Below are 26829 nucleotides of genomic sequence, written 5' to 3' on the forward strand. Positions count from 1 at the left end.
CGAAACTGATAAAAACAACTGAAAAGCTACCATGATGATAGGTAGGAACTATAGCGGTGTGATTTCCATTCGTAAAACTAACATTGTTGAGGACACCGGGCTAGACTATGGAGGAATTAACATCGTTTGACAGCATTTTGCTCATTGGCTAGCGTAGGTTAAATGTAATCTGTGACAGCCCCACCTTCCCCTAAGGCAAACCAAAGAGGTTAGCGGACTGTCTGCCCAACTCTCGTCAGGACTAACGGTGCAGTTAAACACGATCTAAAACGTTCCGAGAGAATAAAAGCGCGTTCAAACAAGTCAAAATCGCAAAATAGCCAAACGAAAATCAAAACCGTCGATGAATAGTGGGTGACATATCATACAACTCGGAAAAACATTTCCAAACCAAATAAGACACATAAACAGGGTTAAACAGTGCTATACACATACGTTTGTAATTTACAAAACAAAAGGGAGATAATTGGATCAAAATACATTTAGGGTTTTTCCAACTATCGAGGAGCTTTACAAAATATATTAAAACTAGCCCAACTCGTGCTTCAAAACATCATAGTCCCCAAAAGTGGTTCCCTGTAAGGAAAACAAAGGCAACAGAAAGGGGTGAGTTTACGCTCAATGAGGCATCAAACATATAGGGGTAAAATCATGGCCTTTCACGTTTAATCAATCAGATACATATACCAGATATAAATGAAAGCATTTAGACACAGTGACTCAAAAGGAAGGATACAGATGGCTCTCAGGAACCAGATTTTCATCTGCAGTATTTGATCCGAACCCGTTGACTCTCCGTCAACGTACATAGAACTTTACACCAATTTTCGTCCACCAAACATATCCCTACCGGGCCCGAATGCAGAACAGAACAGAAGTGGGAATACTCGAGTATACCGGAATTAAGGGTCTCAATATCCAAAGATTCCTGAAACAGACTACCGTGGTTCGTTATCTAATCGATCAGGCCCTTGCTAGCCTGACTTGAGTAACTAGCCACAGGTGTTGAGCTCAGAGGTCACAGAAAGGTCGTTGGATACCAGTCTCCAAACGACGTCCGAACAGACTCAGATACAGATAACAGATTCAGATACAGATAACAGATTACATGTAGTCAAGAGGCATACAGACAGACAAGAGAACGAGTGTGATAAAGTACACCCTCGTCTCAAACAGATTAAATAGATAGTACAATCATTCAGATCACAGATTGCAAGTGCAGAAATCAAGTTAAGCAACAAGTGAGGGGAGTGGTACACTCACCGGTTCAAGTACAGATACTTCAAAAGTTTTCACTTCAGATTGGCTTTAATCGTCAAGAAACCCTAAAATCATCAAAGTAAACCAATTGAAGGTTTCATATCCAAAATCGAGTAAACGGAATGCACAAGTGAGGCTCGACTACATGTCGTACGCCTTTCCATGTTAAGTACTAGTACAAGTACTAGTACAAAGGAATAAAATATGACTTTTGAGCAAAAAGAATAACAGTTGGTCCTAGGGTTACAAACAACTCCTAAAACCCATCATTTTTACCAAGATCAACTCAACTTGAAAGAATCGCATAGCGCTAAAATTTTGGGCAGCATGCCCTCTGTATTTACCTATTTTCCCAACCACTTATGGCTTCATTATTTTCCTCAATCAACCCCAAAGTCATACGTAATATAAATTCATCACAACGGCCGTTCAATAGGATCAAAGTCATTCAAGTACAAAATTTAGCTAGGAAAATGACTGGAAATGAAAGTTAATCCCTAAAACCCAAAAATAGTTTTGATGTTGTTTAGCGTATTGGACACAACTGGCACTACAATTATAGGATGGAGGTACAATATACACCGTTTCGAAGCTAACAGAAAGGGCTACAATATTGAAGAAGGCCACTCAGTCCAGTTTGTAGTGCAACTAAGTCAAAATTGCAATGTACCAAATCGGAACCGCATAAACATGTTAGCAAATTGCATTCTGGTTAAACAACCATAATTCAGGCTACCAAAGTCCAATTCAAGTGATTCTAAAGCCATCCGAAAGCTAAGATACCAGGCTATATTTCTTAAGAAGACATCGACAACCAAATCAGTAGTATTCCTAGTCAAAACAACTAATTACAGAAGCTGATTAGCATGTTCGGGTAGAAACAGGGCAGCAGGGGTATTTCAGTCTTTTCACAAGTTACATTGCTCCGATTGGCCTGAAATTTTGTAGGCATCTATAAAATATCATTCCCTACAACTTTTATGTTTTAATCCAAGGCTAATTCAGCCTCTACCTATGAGGAACAGTACCGGGCAGAATGGTTGAATTGAAACCCTAATTTCCAGAATTTCCTTTCAATGTGGAAATTTTCCGCAATTAACCACAACTTACACCCTCTAACTTCATTCTAGATCATTTCCAACCATCATACATGGGCACACAATAGTAATCATCTTAAAACAGAAAAATCATGAATAAATAGAAAAATGTCATCAATCTCACTAACATCATGAAATAACCCACAAAAACACCTCTTAGGCTACCACAAGCCATTAATTAAACATCATCAAGAACAAAAGAGGAGTTCCTTAGATACTCACCTTAAAATGCAAGAAAGGAAGCAACTAACCACCTTACCCTTCTAAACAACTTCACAACCAACCTTAATATCACCAAACTAAGAGGTTTTATGGAGTAATTTGAAGATTAAACGGTTGAATTGAAAGATTGGGCAAGATTGGAGACTAGAAAATTGAGAGCTTTTCCTTTCTTTTCCCTTGAGGATATTCGGCCATGAAACTTGAAAATGAAGAGTAATTTTAGTCAATTTTGATTTATTTGGTAAAGTCATGAATAGTGGTCAACAAGTAAGAATTAATCTTCAAGTGACACTTGTCACTTTCATTAAATGTTAAGCTATCCTTTTGTTTCCTCAACACTCATCCAAATGATATCCTCTAATTATCTCTTAACACCTGTTAAAATAAACCCGATATCCAACACTTAACCTAATTGGCCGAATTTTACCGAACTTTTCACACTAGCGGGTCCTACATCCGATATACGCTCTTAATTTTTCAAAAACTAACCGATACTAGAAAAATCATTTTAAAACTATATTTACTCATCAAATTTATTTTTAAATTTTTTTGAATAAAGAAAATATGGAAAAACGTGCAATTAAAAGAAAATAAAACCTAGAAATTAAGAAAAGTACGGGTCCTCACACTCTCTCCCCCTTAAAGAAATTTCGTTCTCGAAATTTTCTTATCAACGGAATCTATCAAAATCTAAGGTACCCAACGGACCATACCTTCTACGTCCTCAGACGAGTCAGGACCCTGATGGTATTCTAAAGAGTACACCTGAACCGGTACCTTGGATCCAGTCCCTTCTTTTTCCGACTGTCCAGGGTTAGTCTTAATGGGTTGCGAGGTCCCTTTTCCTTTTCGTAATCGAACTGGGCAGTCAGCAATCCGATGATCGGCACTTCCGCAGTGCAAACATTTTCCCCTCTTTTTTCCAACAATTTGCCTCCGTATGATTTGGCCCTCCGCAATATCCATAGGGACCACGAGTAGCAGAGACCGGTCCCTCCTGAGAGACATCACGCGATATCTCTGGTTGTCGTACTCCCCCGTTTCCCTTTCCAATCTTAGGGGGCGTACTTGTACCTTCTTGCTCAGAACTACTCCCAGGAAAGCCCCTTTTCTTGGCTTGAAAGTTTTTCACCTGCAGTCTAAATTTTTTCTACTCGTTGCGCCTTCTCTACGGCCTCGCTAAAAGCATTAATTTGGGCCATCGCAAGGTCCTTCTGAATTTCTACGTTCAAACCCTGGATAAAACGCCTTATTCGCCGCTGCTCGGTCATGATCAGCTCAGGAGCAAATTTGGACAGGCGGGTGAACTGACTCTCGTATTCCGCTACAGACTGGGCCCCTTGGCGAAGTCGGATAAACTCATCTTCCTTCCGTTCCTGGACTAGAGGAGGGAAAAATTTAGCAGTGAACTCTCGCATGAAGTTCACCCAGGTCCGGGGCGTCTGCTCCCGTTCCCACTTCTGTCGAATGACGTTCCACCAGAAACGGGCCGCCCCTTCTAGCTGGAAGACGGCAAAGGTTACCTGCCTCTCCTCGGTATAGTGCAAGGCAGCAAAAATATCTACCATTTTCTCGAACCACCTTTCGGCGACATCCGGGTCGGGCCCCCCAATGAACTTCGGTGGGGCGAACTTCTGGAATCTGTCGAGAGCCCTGTCTTCGCTCTCCACATGGTTGCCAGGGTTCCCAGGGTTAGGGTTAGGATTTTGTTGACCCTGTTGCTGTACCACTTGTACCAGTAAGTTGGTCATTTGCTGCATAGCAGCGGCTATTTGAACGTTGGGGTCAATTCTAGGGTCAGGGTTAGGTCCAGATGAGGTTTCCCTAGCGCCCCTGTCCGACGTGGGTTGTCTAATTCCACGCCCACGGCCTCGTCCACTACGAGTGCCCTCCATTGATCTAAGTCAATCTAAGGTCGAGGCACAAAGATCATATTAAAGATACATAATACACAGATCAAAAGCATATATACATAACACAGCTGTACCGAACTAGTCACACAGTAACAATCAATTAGATACAAATATGAGAAATCCATGAAAGTAGCGGGTCATCCAAAAGTACTACAGACAAACTAGATCACAAGTACAAAATAACTAACGAAAAGTTATTTCCCTTCTAGGCCTCCATCCCTAATCGACGAGAATGCTCCAATTTATATCTTAATCCAGGTTAATCATGCTTACTAACACCCGAACAAACCACACGAAATTCCATAGAATCACATTTCTAGTTCGCCCAAGTCCTTTCTAACCTAGACTCTCATCTCTTCCGTATCCGGGCGCAAGAATCTCATCTAAGATAATTCACAACTCGAGCCGGCCGGTCCCAAGAGTAAATCATCCCCATTAAAGATTCCTTCCCGACAAACATATCTATCTTCCTCAAGTCTCCTGATAAAGAGTTTTACACTTATCACATGCACGGTTCATAGTTTACGCTCAAAAGAGCACTTAATCCCTTAGACACATGCACAAATGTAGGACCATAACACCACTTGGCCCCAATCTCACTCCGCGCAGAGACCAAGCGAAATGGCTCTGATACCACCTGTGACAGCTCCACCTTCCCCTGAGGCGAACCAAAGAGGTTAGCGGACTGCCTGCCCAACTCTCACCAGGACTAACGGTGCAGTTAAACACGATCTAAAACGTTCCGGGAGAATAAAAGTGCGCTCAAACAAGTCAAAATCGCAAAATAGCCAAACGAAAATCAAAACCGTCGATGAATAGTGGGTGCCATGTCATACAACTCGGAAAAACATTTCCAAACCAAATAGGACACATAAACAGGGTAAACAGTGTTATACACATACGTTTGTAATTTACAAAACAAAAGGGAGATAATTGGATCAAAACACATTTAGAGTTTTTCCAACTATTGAGGACCTTTACAAAATATATTAAAACTAACTCAACTCGTGCTTCAAAACATCATAGTCCCCAAAAGTGGTTCCCTGTAAGGAAAACAAAAACAACAGAAAGGGGTGAGCTTACGCTTAATGAGGCACCAAACATATAGGGGTAAAATCATGGCCTTTCACGTTTAATCAATCAGATACATATACCAGATATAAAGGAAAGCATTTAGACACAGTGATTCAAAAGGAAGGATACAGATGGCTCTCAGGAGCCAGATTTCCATCTGCAGTACTTGATCCGAACCCGTTGACTCTCCGTCAACGTACATAGAACCAACATATCCGTAGACCCCATTTTACACCAATTTTCGTCCACCAAACATACCCCTACCGGGCCCGAATGCAGAACAGAACAGAAGTGGTAATACTCGAGTATAACGGAATTAAGGGTCTCAATACCCAAAAATTCCTGAAACAGACTACCATGGTTCGTTATCTAATCGACCAGGCCCTTGCCGGCCCGACTTGAGTAACTAGTCACAGGTGTTGAGCTCAGAGGTCACAGAAAGGTTGTTGGATACCAGTCTCCAAACGACGTCTGAACAGACTCAAATACAGATAACAGATTCAAATACAGATAACAGATTACATATAGTCAAGAGGCATACAGACAGACAAGAGAACGAGTGTGATAAAGTATACCCTCGTCTCAAACAGATTAAACAGATAGTACAATCATTCAGATCACAGATTGCAAGTGCAGACATCAAGTTAAGCAACAAGTGAGGGGAGTGGTACACTCACCAATTCAAGTACAAATACTTCAAAAGTTTTTACTTCAGATTGGCTTTAATCGCCAAGAAACCCTAAAATCATCAAAGTAAACCAATTGAAGGTTTCACATCCAAAATCGAGTAAACGGAATGCACAAGTGAGACTCGACTACATGTCGTACGCCTTTCCATGTTAAGTACTAGTACAAGTACTAGTACAAAAGAATAAAATATGACTTTTGAGCAAAAAGGATAACAGTTGGTCCTAGGGTTACAAACAACTCCCAAAACCCATCATTTTTACCAAGATCAACTCAATTTGAAAGAATCGCGTAGCGCTAAAACTTTGGGCAGCATGCCATCTGTATTTACCTATTTTCTTAGCCACTTATGGCTTCATTATTTTCCTCAATCAACCCCAAAGTCATACATAATATAAATTCATCACAACAGCCGTTCAATAGGCTCAAAGTCATTCAAGTACAAAATTTAGTTAGGAAAATGACCGGAAATGAAAGTTAAGACCTAAAATCCAAAAACAGTTTTGACGTCGTTTAACGTATTGGACACAACTGGCACTATAATTATCAGATGGAGGTGCAATATACACCGTTTCGAAGTTAACAGAAAGGGCTACAATATTGAAGAAGGCCACTCAGTCCAGTTTGTAGTGCAACTAAGTCAAAATTGCAATGTACCAAATCGGAACCGCATAAACATGTTAGCAAATTGCATTCTGGTTAAACAACCATAATTCAGGCTACCAAAGTCCAATTCAAGTGATTCTAAAGCCATCCGAAATCTAAGATACCAGGCTATATTTCTTAAGAAGACATCGACGACCAAATCAGTAGTATTCCTGGTCAAAACAACTAATTACAGAAGCTGATTAGCATGTTCAGGTAGAAAACAGGGCAGCAGGGGTATTTCAGTCTTTTCATAGGCTACGTTGCTCCGATTGGCCTGAAATTTTGTAGACATCTATAAAATATCATTCCCTACAACTTTTATGTTTTAATCCAAGGCTAATTCGGCCTCTACCTATGAGGAACAGTACCAGACAGAATGGTTGAATTGAAACCCTAATTTCCAGAATTTCCTTTCAATGTGGAAATTTTCCGCAATTAACCACAACTTACACCCTCTAATTTCATTCTAGATCATTTCCAACCATCATACATGGCCACACAATAGTAATCATCTTAAAACAGAAAAATCATGAATAAATAGAAAAATGTCATCAATCTCACTAACATCATGAAATAACCCACAAAAACACCTCTTAGGCTACCACAAGCCATTAATTAAACATCATCAAGAACAAAAGAGGAGTTCCTTAGATACTCACCTTAAAATGCAAGAAAGGAAGCAACTAACCACCTTAGCCTTCTAAACAACTTCACAACCAACCTTAATATCACCAAACTAAGAGGTTTTATGGAGTAATTTGAAGATTAAACGGTTGAATTGAAAGATTGGGCAAGATTGGAGACTAGAAAATTGAGAGCTTTTCCTTTCTTTTCCCTTGAGGATATTCGGCCATGAAACTTGAAAATGAAGAGTAATTTTAGTCAATTTTGATTTATTTGGTAAAATCATGAATAGTGGTCAACAAGTAAGAATTAATCTTTAAGTGACACTTGTCACTTTCATTAAATGCTAAACTATCCTTTTGTTTCCTCAACACTCATCCAAATGATATCCTCTAATTATCTCTTAACACCTGCTAAAATAAATTCGGTATCCAGCACTTAACCTAATTGATCGAATTTTACCGAACTTTCCGCACTAGTGGGTCCTACATCCGATATACGCTCTTAATTTCTCAAAAACTAACCGATACTAGAAAAATCATTTTAAAACTATATTTACTCATCAAATTTATTTTTAAAATTTTTCGAATAAAGAAAATGTGAAAAAACGTGCAATTAAAAGAAAATAAAATCTAAAAATTAAGAAAAGTACGGGTCCTCACACAATCACGGCCATAGTACATAAACTTGGAATTGTTCCGGTACCGTGATTTGCATTTGAAGCAGCTCGCTGCTTGCACCCTTTTCTATTCCTCTCTGCATGGTCCTCTTCTAGGCTTGCATATTTTCGCTACTATATAAATTAGATTAGAACAGAATGCCCATCATACATCCATATATCAACAAACAATCAATTACCCAACATAAAGATTAGCCAAAACACTTGGAGATTTGGATATACAAAGGTAAAGAAATCGAAAATGCATACAAAGCTCACCTTTTGGTTCAGAGAAATAAGTCCAACTGCTTCTCGTGCACCTAAATGCAATTATAGTTCAGTCAACTTACATCCAAAAATAGTGACCCAACTACCAAAGAAAAATAGGGAAAAAAGATGAAACTTCAAGTGATTCTGTAGTTATCTCAGTTAAACTATCAACTTTTCAATGTTACCATTTATATTTTTTGTGCCACCTATTACATCCACAATTCCCTCTTATATAGAGCAAGCTTCATGTGGTGTAAAAGATGTTTGGATGTAATTCTTAACACAATGTTTTCTCCCAATAGGTGCTCAAATTTCTATCTGAATAGCTCGATAACATGTATTACATTAACTTCAAGCTTTAACCCAACTGGAACTTAGTAAATGATATTTTAAGTAAAATGTTAGAAAATAGGCCATACATTAAAAATTTTAGCTGGAAACAAAATGCTCACTAATAAGTCAAAAGTAGAGAATGACTCAGTCTTTTCGTAAACAAAAAAAAAAAGAATAAGGTTTCTCTTCAAAATCACCTATATGAATTCAAACTGAACTTTTCTATGTCTAAATGATCTAAAGCAGATAAAAGATCCACTATTAGCTATATTTCTACACAATGCACGAGCTGCTAATTTCACTCGGAATTGTGTTTATCCATACTCGCCCATGAATAGATGGGTATGAGTATCTTAAGTTTTTGCATATGGGTATAAATGGGTTACCCAATAATACCCATTTAATAAATGGATATTATTGGTTAACCCATCAAATCTAATTAACCCATTTAGAATTGTTTTCCCCCAAATCTCCTCTCTTCCCCCATCCGTTTTTTTTTTTCAGATTTTGCATTTTGTTATGATGTTAACTACTTTTATTTCATTATTATTATTATTTGTTGATTTTATTTTATCATTTTTTTCTCTTAATTTGTTAACTTATTCATTTTTTAGCATTACCAATTTATGATAAGTTTTAGTCTCTTTTCCTACCTTTCCAAAATGAAAATTTAAATTTATACATGAAAATAATATTAGGGGTTCAAAATTTTTGAATTAAGTTTTTATGTTAATTTTTATAGTACTTAATTCAAAATTTTATATTTTTATTATTCAATTATTAAATAGTATGTAATTTTGTGACATAAAGTATGGATAGGAAAAAAAATTGATAATTAGTCTTATTGAACATTATAAGTAAATATTTAAAACTAATGATGGGTGCAAAGAGTGGTATAAATTGATAACTTAGTTTGCAAAAATAAATTTAAATGAGTTTACAAAAAGTTAAAATAAATGGGTTATAAATGGATAATTGGGTTACCCAATTCATTTTTTGACTTACCCATTTATACCCATCTAATTAAATGAGTATAAATGGGTTGACTTACTTATACTCATTACCCATTTCACTCAACCCAAACCCGTCAAAGTGGCCCATTTTCACACCTCTAGTTGCATCTAACCTGTGAGCTTAAATTTTGTTCTCTTTATTCATGTTCTACTGTTATGAAAGAGCAAGTCTTACAAAACAGGGTAGATTTATCAAATTGTAAGATATTATCTATACTGACCAATTATTTTTCAATGAAATCAATCTCTAAACGGATATTTCAAATCTGTCCATCTGATCCATATTAAGGCATTCAAGAACTATTGACTTACAAGATTGCAATTTCTAGTCTACATTCTTTCCAGATGGGCAGATCATATTCCAAGAACCCAGATGCTAAAAGTAGTAAATAAAACAAAATACTTAACAAATCAACATGGGTAATCTGCTACCAACAAGTAAAAAGCAATGTTTTGAGGGAGACACAACGCTGATTTGGGCTGCAAATGAAGCATGCACTAATGGAATTACATTTAACCAATCAAAAACATCAAGCAACTTCTCTATTCGAGCTTTACTATAAACACAGATTTGTGAAGTGTGAATGTAATCAATCATACATGTAAATTCAAACATGCAAATAAACAAAACTCACGGCAGAAGGTGAAGCAAAAATCAAGAGTAACATTCTCACCACAAATGTCGAATGTCCGCAAAAATCTCCAGAAGCTGTAGTTCGCCCAAAAATTCTTTCGCCTAGCTAATCTGATGAGCAAGCTGTCTCAATAAATCCACGTAAAGATTGACAACATTCAAATTATGAGATTATTAATTTATTTATAATTTTGTCAATAAATCAAGCAAAAACTTATATAGGAATGCAACAAGAAAATGATGGTTTCTGATTTGAATGCTTTGTGGAGAACTGGAAGGCAGGATTGAACTTAATCAGAAGGGTGCCTGAAGTAGCAGACCAAGTAAGGAGGAGGGTTGCAGGTACTGGGAGAGTGAAGTGGAAGTAGAAGTGAAAGTGAAGCTGAGGTAGAGACTCAGCACACGATCAACGGCTGTAATTCAATCCATCAACATGCAAGCGCTAGAAAAGCAACAACTCAGCACCTACTAACTATGACCAGATTCAATAAAGCCCCCAAATTCATCCAAATTACAACGTAACCGGTTCACTCAACATTAGTCGTTGGCGGCATAAAACACACAAACACACAGAAGACTAAAGAAAGCCTACAGCAATTGCCACTGAAATTGTAAAAAATTACAACATAACTGGTCCTATCCTGACCAAATACCCCTCAAATTGATCAATATTACTACAATAACCAGACCAAAATCAATCCCAATTCTTACAGTACCCGAGTTTCATGCTTTTATATGTAGATAAAAAAAATTAATCTATTGTGTAGTTTGGAAATTTTTCTTTCTGAAGCAAAAGTTTTATTAGTGCTCTTGTTTAAGCTTACATAAATTAATGTGGCCAAATTGCATGTGTTTGAGCTATTTACACATTATATATCGATTATTAGAATCCTACATGCTTGTTATGTTTAAATTCTTTATTTGCAGTGATCGAAATATTTTTTTGAATGCTTATAATGGTTCAAGTCACACATTTCAACTTACATCATATTTTGTATAGTTTTTCATGTCAATAATTTCAACGTAATTTTCGCACTTATATTCCTGTTTCTTTACCTAAATTTTCTTAAGCCATACTTTTTGAGCGTTTAAAATACTTAATAAAAAGAAAATTAATTGCTCATAAAACAAGAAAAAGTATTGTTTTCTTGCATCTATTCAAGTAATAGAATCACTCACAGTCAAGAAAAATAATCACAACAAAGAAATATCTTTCCATTGATACTGAAGTACAAACGCCCTTAAGTTGGAGGGCAAAAATGTATATTTATAAATATTATGGCACCATTCCTGCGAATAACCCGCCTAGGGGTGAGCAAATGGTACAAAATCGGTAATTCAGTTATATGATTCGGTAAATTCAGTTATTAGACTTATAAAAATTTAAACTGCTTTCAAATTCGAATTGGAGATATACGAATTCATTTCATTTCCGAATTTGAATTCGAAAACGGTAATGAATTCGGTATTCATTAAAAAGAAAAATCTACTAAATCCTTTAATTGCAGTTTCCATTCTTATATAGCTTTTTTGGAAAAATTTGCAAATCACTTAATTGCTTTTAATAGTGAAAGCTAATACACTAATACATTGATTTGCAATTCATATGCATTCACTTAAACTACTTAGTTGTCTTGTCTATACTTAAAACCTTAAGATTAGTGAATAGAGAATATGAATTTTTATATTAAATATGTAATGTAATTTTAGCACACACTAATACTTGAAAGTTACAAGTTATGCATTCAAATATTCAATAATTCAAACATGAATGATGTACCAAATTACCAATATCTAAATTCTAATTACTAATTATGTTTATTGTTTAATATTAGTATTATATCTATACTTATTAATTATTATCTAATTCTAGTCATGTATAAAATAATAAGTATTATAGTTATGTTATGTGTTATTGTATATTTATGTTATTATAGTCATATAACAATTAACAAATACTAAAATAGTATATTGTACATCATTATATGTTATTATTATCATAAGTACATGATAATACCATATACTAACTATTATTAATAGCATTTATCTATATAATATACTAATATATTAGTAGTATATACTAATACTAAATAGTATTTATCTATATATTATATAATTTTATAAACTAATTTAGTATTCGAATGCTATAATATGGTATTCTATTTCATTTTACTGAATTTGAAATGCAAAATCGGTTATTACCAAATTCATAATCTCATTATCTATTTCATGCCATATTAAAATTCGTGAATTCGATAAATATCACTTTTGTACCAAATTACCAAATTTTAAATTATCAAATTGAATTTCAATTTGAGTATGAATTCGGTACGTTCTCACCCCTAAACCCGCGAGCTTAACCCGTTAACCCGCATAAGCAATCGGTGACACATTTTGCCGATAACGACCAACGGAGTAGGACAAGGAGCTCGAACAGTCCTCAAAATTTTCTGCTCCGACCCAACAGTCAACGCTCGGCTGCCTGAGACTCCCGCCGACCTCCGACTGCCAATCACACTCCTTCCGCTGACGCGGTTACTGAGATTTTCAGGTTTGCATCTCTGTTTCTTATCTCTCACAAGCGAAATTCATACTGTTAGTGCTCCTATTACTTTTATCTCAGTTTCTTCCTTCTGTTTTGCACGATTTAAGGCCACGCCCTAGATTGATTCGATATTAGTAACCTTTTTTTCTGTTTCTATTTGTTAAAATTTGCTAAATGAATTATGTTCTCTTGGATACGATTAGTATAAATTGTTAATTAAAATATTTGTGGGCTGTATTCTATTTTATTTACTTTTGCCGGTTTTTGTTTGTTTGCAAGAAATTAGGGGTTTTAATTGTGTTCTGATTTCCATATATGAATTAAAATTTGGTAGAATTTTGAGCAACGGTCTTTTATGTAGTCTAGTTTTAGTAATTCGTTGTTGTTAATCTGAAAGCTATTGTGATTTGGTATGGTTCAAAGCCCAAATTTTGAGCTACTTGATTTTAATTTTCAGGCTGTACATCCTCGATATTTCTTGGAAACTTGAATGTTTCTGAAATTTTATTGGACAATGTTCTTTTAACTTCTGTCATTGTACTCTTAGATTTTTTTTTTCTGCTTCTTTTTCTTTTTTCCCCCCTTTTTTCCCAGCAAAGATACCAACCATTACATTATAAGCTATTACTGGTTGATAGAACCTGCAATTAGGTTTCTTGGGATATATCCGCATTAAAGCTTACAAAAGTCTCTGTTTCGGGGAAGTTTTCACCTTGTAGATACAATGGAGGAGATCATAATGATTCTAGCATGCAGAAAACATGCAAATTGACTGAGACACAATGATTATCATTACTTTCAAATGTTAAGATATTTTTCCTTGGAATTTTTTAATTTAGGCATTTTGAAGTTAGTGTTCATTTGGCCCATTCTATCTGCACTCACATTGATGTATGTGGCTACTTTTTTGCATTTGTCCAGGATGTCATCAGGAGCTAGTCAACCAAAGAACATTTCCAAGGTATGTCTGGCATGTAATACGCTGATAATTATGATATTACTTAAGTTCCATATTCTGGTCTTATTTCTTTGGTAAAGAAACTATTAATGCCACAAATCATGAATATCCAATTCGGAAGGAGCAATTGATGCATAATTGAAAGTCAGTTGACAAGTATAAGGCTCAATATGTTGGAATGCTATATAAGTTTAGTACAAGATCTGTTATTTGTTTTCCCTTAAGTTTTCATGGTGTATCAGTGCTTGATACAGTTAATTGTAGCATTTCCACTTTCTCCATGTGTGGTTGTGAAGTATGTCAAGAGTTGTGTGTGATGTTTTTGTTCCATTGTTTTAATGTTTGTGTACCATATACTGTGTATTCATGGTTCATTTGTAGCTATTAGAAGCTTTTAACCGTGACTCTTTTCTTATAGTCTGAATCTTTGCTCTGTATCTAATCACTTTTAACTGATGCATTGTTGATTGGTTCCTTTCAGGTCCGTCTACAACCGGACCCATTTCTTAATGAACTCACCGACATGCTTGAGCGAAGCACAGAAAAGGGTTCTGTCTGGGTGACACTTAAATACTGTATGTCTTTTTTATTTTTGTATCCTTTTGTTTTGCCTGATACACCTCCTTTCTTTGCCAATATCTTGATTGAGTCTTCCCTGCTCTTCTCATGTTTGGTATCGTTTATAATTGTTTTGTTGCATGCTGTTCTAATCTTTTGATGCGCATTGAATTTAGAGCGTCTGACAAGTCTAAGCTCCAGAGGAATAAGATGAAGACTGCTGGGGAGAAAAATGAGTACAAGTGTCTTATTCGAGCTACAGATGGCAAATAGACTATATCTACTATGGTAAGCACAGTTACTTTTACCTGTTTTAATTTCAGATTTTGATTTATTTGTTGATTTTTCTTGCTTTTTCTTTTTTTGTGGTTTGATTGGTGGACCTCGAGTTTCCTCCCCATAATTGCCTCAAGGAATAAGAAGGGAAAATTGAATAAGAAGACACATTCTTTTATTGAAAGCTGCTGACTTCCATAATTGAAAAGTCGGTTTTACTACGAAGTTGAAACTAGGAAGTTTGTTGCATCCAAAAATATAAAAAGTGGAAATATACAATTAGTTAAGCTAATAGCGATTTTCTGAGTTCCTCGCTCTATGGTCTCTCAAGAAAGTAATGCAACTAACTAGCACTTTGGGAAGATGATGCTTTAAGGAGAGTGAGTTAATAATCTCTTCTGGTCTTGGAATCACAATAGCAAAGGTGGATTTGTCAAGTCTGAAATGGGGTATCTTTGTTGGTAATAAAATTTACTCGAGGGTCAATTAAATAATTGCATCAGAATGCATGTTTGATGAAACATTCTGTTTGGGATTTCTTTTGGTTTAGGTTCATGCTGGAGCTTAGGTCAATGGAAAGCGAGGCAAAATTATAATAGAAACATTTTTGAAACATTTTTGGCTGCCATATAACGTTATGTTCATGCTTACTCTTTATTAGCCATCACAGTCATTCTTCGTAAGGTTTAAAAGACAAACTGAGGACAGGAAGCAGGCAAAGGTGATGTTTGAAGCAGTGGAAGATCAGGTTAAGTTGGCCAAAAGTGATAGATAAAAGGACGCAATTGGATTGGCTTTATTTGAGGAATATCTGCTTATAATGTAGTAGAGGTTTGGAGGACTTCTGAGTTTTTCCAGCTTTGGCAGCTTTATGTGAACTGTAGTGGGGCTGGCATATTTCTTTTCTACTTGAAGCGGCAGATGATTATTGTTGGGTTTCCTTTTTTCCCTTCTGAAAGGAATAGTTTAGCAGTGTATGATTAGAGAACGTAGTTGAAGAGAAAAGAAAGGGCTGACAAATCATCGTGATGCAAGCTTCAGCGTTTGAGTGGATCATGTTGTGGAGAAGCCTGATAACTCTGCATCTATGGAAATCTGAATATCCTGGCAACTCCCATAAACAAGAATAGGCATTCTGAAAGCCCGCATGACTGCATTAAAGAAGAGGGAAAGAAAGGACAAGAGAAAGGCAGCAGATTCCGGTAAGAAGCAGGGGGTTTTGAAGAAGTGATCAGCTGCTGCTTTGCTGCTTTTCCTTTTTTTTGGCTGAAGCTTCTGCACAATTTTCATTTCCATATACCGGGTTTAGAAGTTATCTTCTTTTGGATAATTGGGCTGATAAATATGCTTATACAACTCGACAGTTAGAAATTAATCACAACTCTTCTGCAGCATGGCACTAGGGAAAGAGTTTTGCTTTATTTTGTCCTCTTTTACAGTTTTTACCTGAAATTTTACTTAAGTCTAGATGATGAATTATGATGAATGTTCGTTGAAATCCAAAGAAAGTTCAATATAGTTCTGTTTTATGTTGGGAATGCTAGAGATATTATTTTGTTTACTCCAATTACTAGTAGGCCTCTCTCAGACATTGAATGATATTTTCGTATGACAGTCCTCTGGCATTATGATGAGAGATTTTGTAATGTGACAGCGTCAGTTCAGATTGATCTACAATCTAGCATCTTACGTTCTCCCTATGGTTTTGGGTCTTATGGTTGAAATGGTTTTGAACTTTTTTATGACTTTTCCAAGGGACAGTCACAAAATTACTTTTATGCTGTTTTATAATCTGAAGGACAGAATTCCTTGGTTTATTACCTAATCAAACATAATCTGCTATATTTATCTATCTAAACATGTTAAGTTTAATGAAAGTGATATATATGACACAGAATTTTAAGCGGGTGTTGTTTAGTTCCGAAAGTAATTAACGGATTTTGTGTGTTGGATTTTTGTTGTTGACATAAAGAAAAAAGTTGCCCAGTAATGTTGAGTTGCCCTCCAATGTTGCCATACTAAAATAAAAGGTACCTAAGAGTTCGTTGAAGTCATCCTCGAATTCTTATGGACTAGCCGTGTGATGAATTTGACATACCCTTCAATAATTCCTTTGCATTAGTTAGCAAATATTTATGCTCATCCAAAAATAATTTTCGAGGCATTTTCCATCTTAACTCGTTTATAGACTAATGCTTCCACGGCATGCATGCAGTTAATCAGAGTTTGTATCTAGGTTGATGCGCTTCATCAATTTGCTAATGCTAGGCAATCAATCAAATTTTAGCAAAACTATGTCACAAACCAAAATGAGAAAATATGGAAATCAAGTTAAATAAAGTTTTGGATATGCTATCATGCTTTTTGACGTTACACAATGCATTTTATTTTTAGGTAACACTATTTGTCCCTTTGTTTCAAAATTTCGGTAGGGCCGTTAGGACAACTCCCATGTGGAGTAAAATAGATGTATTACTAACAGTGTAACAAAAAGCCCAAAACTGTTTAGAAATGTGATGGGTGCCTAAAAGTATAAGGGTTATGTTAGGTAGACACGCATCTTATATGGAAAGTAAATTAAGAGTAGTCTATACGCGGTTTGAGATAGAATTACGAAAAAACATTGCATGACTTACATTTACCCATTGTAATTCTCACTGCATCTGAAATGCAGGACCTGGGACAGATTGGAGTTGAGGTGTAGGAGCCAATTTTGCTTAGGATTGCGAGATTACTTTGGGGCCGCTGGTCTGTATTTTTCTTAAAATTTACGAATTACGAATAATTGATGGCCATTGAATTTAACTGGGTTCGCTTAATGACGTTGAACAAGAAATGAGCACGTAAACAAGAAACTATTTTGGAATTAAAATTTTGAGAGTACAAGAAAAAAAAGAGGATATTCTCACGCAAACAACTATTGTGGAAGGAGGTCAAACCCTGTCATATGCCAAAAGACTGCAGCCAATTTTCTTGATGCACCAAAGCTTGCGATCCCTTTGTCCCCCAGAAATCAAGGCTGGTCCAGCGGCCGATTGGAGAAGCAAAGAAAGGTGCGACATGCCCAAAACTATTTAGAAATGTGATGGGTGCCGAAAAGGAAAAGGGTTATGTTAAATAGACATGCATCTTATATGGAAAATCACAAAAATTGGAACTAATAAACTGAAGAACTACCTATCGCATATCAATGTACTTGATACTGATGAATTGCAGCCACGATAAAGATAGAAATCCTACACTACAGTAATGAGCTGGAAATGAAAGAAATAACTTTCACGTCTCAAATTTTACTTATGAAAGCATATACTTAAGAGTGTGTGTGTGTAAATATATAAATGTATATGTATATTGCATATATGGAATAAACCTTAAGCGAACCAGAAATTCTAAGGATGAAGATTCGAAAAGGAGTACTTACAATCATACATCCAGGATATCAATAGAGAGAGCGTTTATTTTCCCTCCGGAATGCTTTAGGCTTCATTGCAAGTACATGAAGTATGGACATTCCTTTGGGATTTTTTTTAAGAGCTAACTCCGGATATCTCTTAAGGACACGCAGAGCAGTATCTGTAAAAGAAATCTATGATCATTAGATTCTTTGGTTTAAAAGAATTTTATAGAGGCATTTGAGTTTTTTCAAAAAGTTTTTGTTATCTTAGAGGCAAGGATGGGAATTGGGGCAGGGAGTGCCACCACCCCATGTCCTGGAAATTAACCTATATTTTCTCCTCTAATTAAAAATTGAAAGATTTTTAAAAAAATGTTATTTATGAATTAGAAACTTTGCACAATAACTTCATAAGATTTTTATGTTGATTTCAAAATCCATGTGTATGGAATTACCTCTTCAAAGTAAATATTCAGGGTCCATAATGATCAGCTGTGAGACACTTGAGATTTGCGGAATGGGCTTTGTTGGCTATATTATGAAGTTGTAGCTAAATCCATAATTTCAAACACACACACGCACACATGTATATATAGAGTTTATCTGTACGGCGGCCAGGCTCACCATACGACCCCGAAGCAGTGATTGCCACAATGAGATCGGGGCCTGAAGTATCCGTGAAGGCATTGCAATGAACTTTGTCCTCCGCGTGAGGTCCGTGTAATGGATTAAAGAGATTAATACCAGCTGAAATAACTATTTATCCCTGTTAATTTAACCACTAGAACTTCCAGCATTATATATATAATTAACCACATCGCCACATTTCATTTCAGAGCCATATGTTGATAAAAACAGCCCATGTCACTCAGATAGTTAGTTTGATTGTAAAGCTACACAAATTTCTGCGCACTGTTTCATTATTGTTTAATTATCTATACAATATTAATGTACGAATATCCAAAATAATATGTTGGTCGGCTTAAGTAAGACCGAGCCTTTCTTCAAAGCTTGGCGTGTAATTTTGTGGGGTTCGAATTGAACCGAAGCTCACCTGTTTTCTTAATTGGTTGGACCGGTCGAGCTCAGATTAACTCAACCTCATTGACTGTGGTGGCCGGTCTAAAGAAATTTAAACCCTTTTTTCCCCTCATCATACTGACAGGCATAATATATTATTGTGCGTCGACAAAGTGTATATATTCGAGATTTGTGTGAAATACATCAAAAGATTTTGGAAACTAAAACTTCAGGGCTTCAATGTCTTCATCTAACATCACAATGTCGTGCGCCATCTCAAAATTTGTGATCGTTTTCTCTTTGATCAGCCTTTCTTAGATTTATCTACGATAAGCAAGGTTCATAGTTACACTAATTTATTCCTCGTACTACATTCTCGAAAATACTTCAATTGTAACATGGTTAAGGAATGATCTCTTGAGTGTTGCAGGGTAAAGCTTTGCATTAGGTTTTACTGTAAGAGAATTCCAAAAACAAAAAGTACTCTCAGACGGTTATTTGGTAGAACGGTTATTTGGCGTATTTTGCACTGTTATTTTGTCCTAATTTTGGCTATTCACGGTGCTAAGAATTGGAATTTCACTCATATTCGATATTTGTGTGAATTGTAAGTGGTAGGCATGAAAAATGATCTCGCGGGGTAAATTTTCAGAAAACTTTTCGTCTCAGGGCGTGGCCACGCCTTAGAAGGTGGACGAAACCGAAAGCCGGACTGCGGTCCACGTGAACCGCGAGAAGCATGGGATAAAAACTCCAAAAGGCTAGCTTTTGTTGGAGGGAATTGGGCCAGACGTCTGGAGAGCTCCTGCGGCGGCTATAAAGAAAGGAAAAAGCGAGATTCAAGACATCACTACTTTTAGCTTTAGTTTCTTTTTCTACTTTTTGGTCAGACGCCGTCTTTTGCTTTTTCTTCGTTTTTCCTACTTCAGCAGCAATTACATTAGAAATTAGGAGGACATTTAGCTTTCGTCTTGTCTCTTTTCTGTCAGACGTTTTTGGGCTTCTCTTTTCTCTCTAGCCGCAATTAGGGAAAAAGATTCCCCTTGTGCGCGCGGCTCCATTGTGGACGCAAAATACGAAGAAACTGTTCCTTCATTGTTTCACCCTTCCAACTCTCCGACAATTAATTGAATGAACTCGATTAAATCACGCGGGATTGACATGATGAGGAGCGGCTAACTTTCTCCTCTACCCAAAGGTTGACGCGAAGGCGCGGTCCATAATATCTGTGAGATCTAATCGAATTTTCATTATTTCTCTCAATTTATTGCTATTCATGCATTTCCTGAATTAATTGTTCATGGGTATTTCATTAATTGAATATCAACGGCCGGGTATTTGATTTAATTTAATAGCCTACTGCCACGTTAATTGAATAGAATCCGTAATTGTTCATTTAGTTAACACATCGTGGCAACCACCATAATTGGTTTTATGATGGGGAAACGCAAGATCTAGCTTAAATAAACCCTCTTAGCGTGTTTATTGGTTAGGGTTGGGTTCTTCTAGTTTTAATGCAATTGGATAATTAAATTCCTACGGTCGTACCTAAGGTTGTTATCTGATTAGGGAAGCAGTCAATGGTCGTATCTTGACTGTCGGAAAGGTAAGGAAGACTGGTTTTCAGAGTTTATTGATAACTATAACCAACCTAGTGATGAATTGATGAAATATCTTTGCATCGATGATCATTTAATTGGACCGTGCCTGAGCAGTTAATCCTTTTGGTAGAATTTTATTAATTGCTATTTTTAGTGAATTGTGTTTTGTGAGTTAGTTTTGAATTTTGTTTGTTTTATTTTTATTTTTATTTTTATTTGCCTCCCATTGAAAGTCCCCTAATTTCGTTCTGCTAATTTGGAAAGAAATAATTTCCTACCCGCTCCCTGTGGAATCGACCCTACTTGCCATTGTAAGCAAAATTAATATTTTTATAGACAAATCTGGTATATCGGATCAAGCAAACTCTTCGGGAACAGGGTGAATCAAGTAACCCATTGCACACCTAGGGTCCCTGCTCCAGTACTTGGATTTGTTCCATAATTATTTAATTGAGGTGGTAATTAGGACTTTTTAGTAATTATTATTGCATAGGTTCAGCACCTGTCAATTTTTGGCGCCGTTGCCGGGGAGCTGGCGTTTGGATTATTTGGTTCTTTTCACATTCAGTTCTTATTTTATTTTTATTTTATTCTATTTTTCTTGGTATTTTTCCTAGTTTATGCCCCGTTCTTCTCGCACATGTGAATTGGTATACGATCCTGAGGTTGAGAAGGCAGCCCGTAGGCAGAGGCAAGAGACCAAGAGGCGAAAAGAAGGGCACTTATTTGCTGCAAACGAGTCCGCGGAAGTCGAAGTAAGCATGGCCAACACCCAGACATTAAGGGAGCTGGCTGCCCCGGAGTTGACTCACCAGCCCTTATGCATCACATTTCCCACTCTGGCTGAGAATACTGTTTTCGAATTGAAGTCGGGGTTAATTCATCTCCTACCTTCTTTCCATGGTCTCTCTGGCGAAGAACCTCACAAGCACGTCAAGGAGTTCGAGGTGGTTTGCTCTAGTATGAAACCTCCTGGGGTCACTGAAGAGCAAATTAGACTGAGAGCCTTTCCGTTCTCTCTCAAGGATGCAGCTAAAGATTGGCTGTACTACCTACCAGCAGGTAGTATTACCACATGGGCGCAGCTGAAAAAGAAATTCTTGGAAAAATTCTTCCCTGCATCCCGGGTTGCGAGTTTGAGGAAGGAGATCTGCGGCATTAAACAATATCCCGGTGAGTCCTTGTATGAATACTGGGAAAGGTTTAACAAATTGTGCACTAGATGCCCGCAGCATCAAATTAGTGAACAACTATTAATCCAATACTTCTATGAAGGGCTCCAATCAACCGATAGAAGTATTATTGATGCTGCGAGTGGGGGAGCACTTGCAAACAAGACACCGAGGGAAGCGTGGGAGCTCATCGAAGCCATGGCAGAGAACTTCTAGCAATTTGGCTTACGTGAGAGCAACCCTCCCCGTAGAGTCAACGAGGTAGAGACTTCATCCATACAGCAGCAACTATCAGAATTGACGTCTGTTGTTAGGCAATTAGCCATGAGAGACACGCCGCGAACAAAGGTGTGTGGAATCTGTACTAGCATGGACCACTGCACGGACACGTGCCCCATTTTGCAAGAGGACGGGGCGGAACAGGTAAACATGGCCGGAGGCGTGCCCGCGCCCCGCAGGCAGTACGACCCGTACTCCAATACGTACAATCCGTGCTGGAGGAACCGTCCCAATCTCAGTTATGGGAACAGGTAACAAAATTCATTTCCGAATCGTCCACCAGGATTTCAGCAACCATGGCAACCGAAACCGCAACCCTCATCCTCCAACACAGGGAGTTCCTTAGAGGATATTGTCAAGAGTCTGGCTACAACTACCGCCCAGATCCAGCAAGAGACTAGACAGCTCCAACAGGAGACCAGGTCAGTGACCACAAATATGGCTCAACTCCAGCAAGAAACTAGAGCCTTAACCATGAGCACCACTCAGTTCCAGCAGGACACAAAAGCAGGCATGAAGGATATGGAGGCTCGAATAAGCCAAATGGCAACTGCCATCAATCGCTTGGAGTCCCACGCTTATGGAAAGTTACCCTCACAACCCGAAGTAAATCCCAGGAATGTAAGTGCCATGACACTGAGGAGTGGCAAGATACTGGAAGGGCCTAAAGAAGGAAATTCAAAAAGCAAGAGTGAAGAGGAGATAGAGAAGGAAATTGAAGAGGAAGGGCGTATTCGCAAGGATTCTAAGGTAACCTTCACTTCTCCGTCCACTATTAAATCTAACTTACCTCCTTTTTCTTGCAGGCTGGAGAAGACAAAAAAGGTAGAGAAGGAAAAAGAGCTTTTAGATGTGTTCCGAAAAGTGGAGATTAACATCCCTTTACTGGATGCAATCAAGCAGATACCGAAATATGCTAAATTTCTCAAGGATCTATGCACCCATAAGAGAAAACTGAGAGGGGACGAAAGAGTAGCGGTGGGAGAGAATGTGTCAGCAATGCTCCAAAGAAAGCTTCCACCCAAGTGTGGAGATCCAGGTATATTCACGATCCCCTGTAAGATAGGGAATACACCGATCAGGAAAGCAATGTTAGATTTAGGGGCGTCAATCAATGTGATGCCAAAGACCATTTTTGCTTCTCTAAATCTTGGGCCACTTAAAGAAACAGCCATCATAATCCAACTAGCTGATCGCACAAATGCATATCCAGAGGGGCTAGTTGAGGATGTCTTGGTTCAGGTAAATGAGTTAGTCTTTCCTGCAGATTTTTATATCTTGGACATGGGAGATGAAAAATCATTAAACCCGTCACCTATCTTGTTAGGTAGACCATTTCTTAGCACTGCCAGGACTAAGATAGATGTGAATGAGGGTACTTTGTCAATGGAATTTGATGTTGAAACTGTGAATTTCAATATTTTTGAGGCGATGAAGTATCCAGAAGAATCTAACTCGGTCTTTGCTTTGAGCATTATTGAGCCTTTTGTTCAGGAAACTTTCGAATTAGATGGAAAAGATGCATTGGAAGTGGCTCTAATCAAGCATCTGGAGTTGGGTGTAACTCTTGATGTGGACCTCGGGGAAGATTTGTTCCATGCTGTTGAAGCCTTACACTCACTTCCACCCGTATCCCCAAGGTATGAGCTTACTTCTCTTTTTGTGCCAGAGGCTCAGACAAAGTTGCTCCCTTCAGTTGTGCAGGCACCGGAGTTAGAACTAAAGCCCCTCCCGAAGCATCTAAAGTACGCATTCCTAGGAGATCGGGAGACACTTCCGGTGATCATCTCTGCACACCTATCTCCAAGTCAAGAGGACAGACTGGTGCGAATCCTTAGGGAGTATAAGGAGGCAATCGGGTGGAGCATAGCCGATATTAAGGGGATTAGCCCGTCCTTGTGTATGCACCGGATAAGACTCGAGGATGATGCAAAGCCGGTGAGGCAAGCACAGCGAAGATTGAACCCTCTGATGATGGAAGCTGTGAAAAAGGAGATACTCAAGCTTCTGGAGGTAGGGATCATTTTCGCTATTTCGGATAGTCCGTGGGTGAGTCCTGTCCAAGTGGTTGCGAAGAAGGCGGGAGTGACCGTGGAGGAGAACCAGGAGGGTGATATGGTCCCGGTCAGGAAAGCTACTGGCTGGCGTCAGTGCATCGACTATTGGAGGCTAAATTCTGTGACTAAAAAGGACCATTTCCCCCTCCCTTTTATTGATCAGATGGTAGAACGATTGGCAGGTCGTGTTTACTATTGTTTCTTGGATGGCTTTTCAGGTTACTTTCAGATCGCGATCGCACCAGAAGACCAGGAAAAGACTACCTTCACATGCCCATTTGGCACGTTTGCCTACCGCCGGATGCCTTTCGGCCTCTGCAATGCTCCAGCAACCTTTCAACGGTGTATGGTAAGTATTTTCTCTGAATATGTGAAAAGAATAATTGAGGTGTTCATGGATGATTTTAGTGTATACGGGGACAGTTTTGATGAATGCCTTGAGAATCTGGCTCTAATTCTGAAAAGATGCATAGAGACGAATTTGGTGCTTAATTGGGAAAAATGTCACTTTATGGTAGATCATGGCATTGTCTTAGGGCACGTTGTGTCGGTTAAGGGAATAGAGGTAGATAAAGCTAAAATAGACCTTATTTCTGCTCTACCTTACCCCGTATGTGTACGGAAAGTGCGTTCGTTTTTGGGTCATGCAGGATTTTACAGGAGATTTATCAAAGATTTCTCAAAGATAGGAGCACCCCTGTTCAAGTTACTGCAAAAGGACGTGCCATTTGATTTCACGAATGAATGTAAGGTGGCTTTTGATAAATTGAAGGAGTCGTTGACATCGCCGCCTGTCATTCAACCACCAGATTGGAGCGTTCCGTTTGAAATCATGTGCGACGCGAGTGACTATGTCGTGGGGGCCGTTTTGGGGCAAAGAATTGGAAGAGTGCCACACGTGATTTACTACGCGTCGAGAGCATTAAGTGGAGCCCAACTTAATTACTCCACGACGGAGAAAGAATTACTAGCTGTTGTTTTTGCACTAGAAAAATTTAGGTCATATTTGTTGGGTGCAAAAGTAATTGTTTTCTCTGATCATGCAGCCTTGAGGTACTTGCTGGCGAAGAAGGATGCAAAATCGAGGCTGATTAGGTGGATCTTGCTCCTGCAGGAATTCGATCTAGAGATCAAGCACAAGAGCGGAGTCGAAAATTTGGTGGCTTTCCATTTGAGCCGGTTGCTCACAAATCAAGAAGATCTACCGTTGAGAGAATCATTTCCCGAGGAGCAACTTTTAGCCATTAATTCGTCGGCACCATGGTATGCTGATATTGTCAATTTTTTGGTAGCAAACCAATTACCTGCAGGTTGGCCAAAGGCTAGAAGAGATAAATTAAAAAGTGACGCCAAGCACTATATTTGGGATGACCCCTACCTGTGGAGGCAATGCTCGGACCAAGTGATAAGAAGGTGTGTAAGTGCAGGTGAGTTTCATTCTATTTTGACTTTCTGTCATTCATTTGCATGTGGAGGGTATTTTGGTCCAAAGCAGACAGCTCGTAAAGTGTTAGAAAGTGGTTTTTATTGGCCTACTCTCTTTAAGGATGCATATTTGTTCTGCAAATCTTGTGATAAGTGTCAAAGGGTGGGGAATATTTCTCGAAGAGACCAAATGAGTCAAACCCTCATATTATTTGTTGAGATTTTTGATGTCTGGGGTATAGATTCCATGGGTCCCTTCCCCTCATCTTTTGGTTTCTTGTACATTATACTTGCTGTTGACTATGTTTCCAAATGGGTGGAGGCAAAAGCCACCCGGACTAATGATTCTAGAGTGGTCGCAGATTTTATAAGATCTAACATTTTTGTCCGTTTTGGAATGCCGAGAGCTATAGTGAGTGACAGGGGCACCCATTTCTGCAATAAAACATTCACTGCATTGTTTCGTAAGTATGGTGTGCTCCATAAAGTGTCCACTCCATATCATCCACAGACGAATGGGCAGGCCTAAGTGTCGAATAGGGAGGTCAAGTCAATTTTAGAGAAGATGGTGCGGCCTGATAGGAAAGACTGGAGTCTGAAATTGGAAGATGCTCTCTGGGCCTACCGCACGGCATATAAAACACCAATTGGGATGTCCCCATACAGGTTAGTTTTTGGGAAGCCCTGCCACCTCCCGGTGGAATTTGAACACAGAGCATTCTGGGCGCTTAAGCGGTGTAACATGGACCTTATAGAGGCCGGGGGACACAGAAAGCTCCAATTACAAGAGTTGGAGGAGCTAAGGAATGAAGCCTATGAGAACGCTGCAATATATAAGGAGAAGAGCAAAGTTTTTCATGACCAACAGGTTTCGAGAAAGTCATTTGTCGTTGGGCAAAAAGTCCTACTTTATCACTCGAGACTTAAGCTTTTTCCTGGTAAGTTGCGTTCCCGTTGGATTGGTCCATTTGTTGTTACTAATATTTCTCATTATGGTGCAGTGGAAATCCAAAGTTTTAAGACGGAGAAAAAGTTCGTAGTCAATGGTCATCGTTTAAAACCTTATTATGAAGGGTTTAATAGTGAGCAAGTGGAGGTTCTATTCCTTGAT

At 38.1% G+C, this 26829-nt stretch overlaps 1 protein-coding gene, 1 long non-coding RNA gene and 1 other non-coding gene across 5 annotated transcripts in view; 2 read left to right on the top strand and 1 right to left on the bottom strand.

Annotated features, from left to right (window-relative positions):
- Positions 1–26247, top strand: part of LOC113711208 (uncharacterized) — a 195439-nt gene extending 169192 nt beyond the window's left edge. The window contains exon 6 of the mRNA XM_072066952.1: positions 24498–26247. Coding sequence (XP_071923053.1) covers positions 24498–26247 — 1750 coding nt within the window. The remainder of the gene's footprint in view (positions 1–24497) is intronic.
- On the top strand, positions 12724–16313 carry LOC113712042 (uncharacterized). 3 transcript variants are annotated; one of them, XR_003453208.2, is made up of 5 exons: positions 12724–12984; positions 13900–13939; positions 14418–14511; positions 14671–14782; positions 15321–16313. It is a non-coding gene; the product is annotated as an uncharacterized lncRNA (long non-coding RNA). The 3 variants fall into 3 exon arrangements; XR_003453209.2 differs by having other exon boundaries at positions 12829–12984; positions 15432–16313; XR_011822014.1 differs by having other exon boundaries at positions 12845–12984; positions 15441–15534.
- Positions 21919–22025, bottom strand: LOC113713125 (small nucleolar RNA R71). The gene has a single exon (XR_003453455.1). It is a non-coding gene; the product is annotated as a small nucleolar RNA R71 (small nucleolar RNA).
- Positions 26248–26829: the final 582 nt, after the last annotated feature.

Source organism: Coffea arabica, chromosome 10e (genome assembly GCF_036785885.1).
Source record: "Coffea arabica cultivar ET-39 chromosome 10e, Coffea Arabica ET-39 HiFi, whole genome shotgun sequence".
NCBI classification, from domain to species: Eukaryota; Viridiplantae; Streptophyta; class Magnoliopsida; order Gentianales; family Rubiaceae; genus Coffea; species Coffea arabica.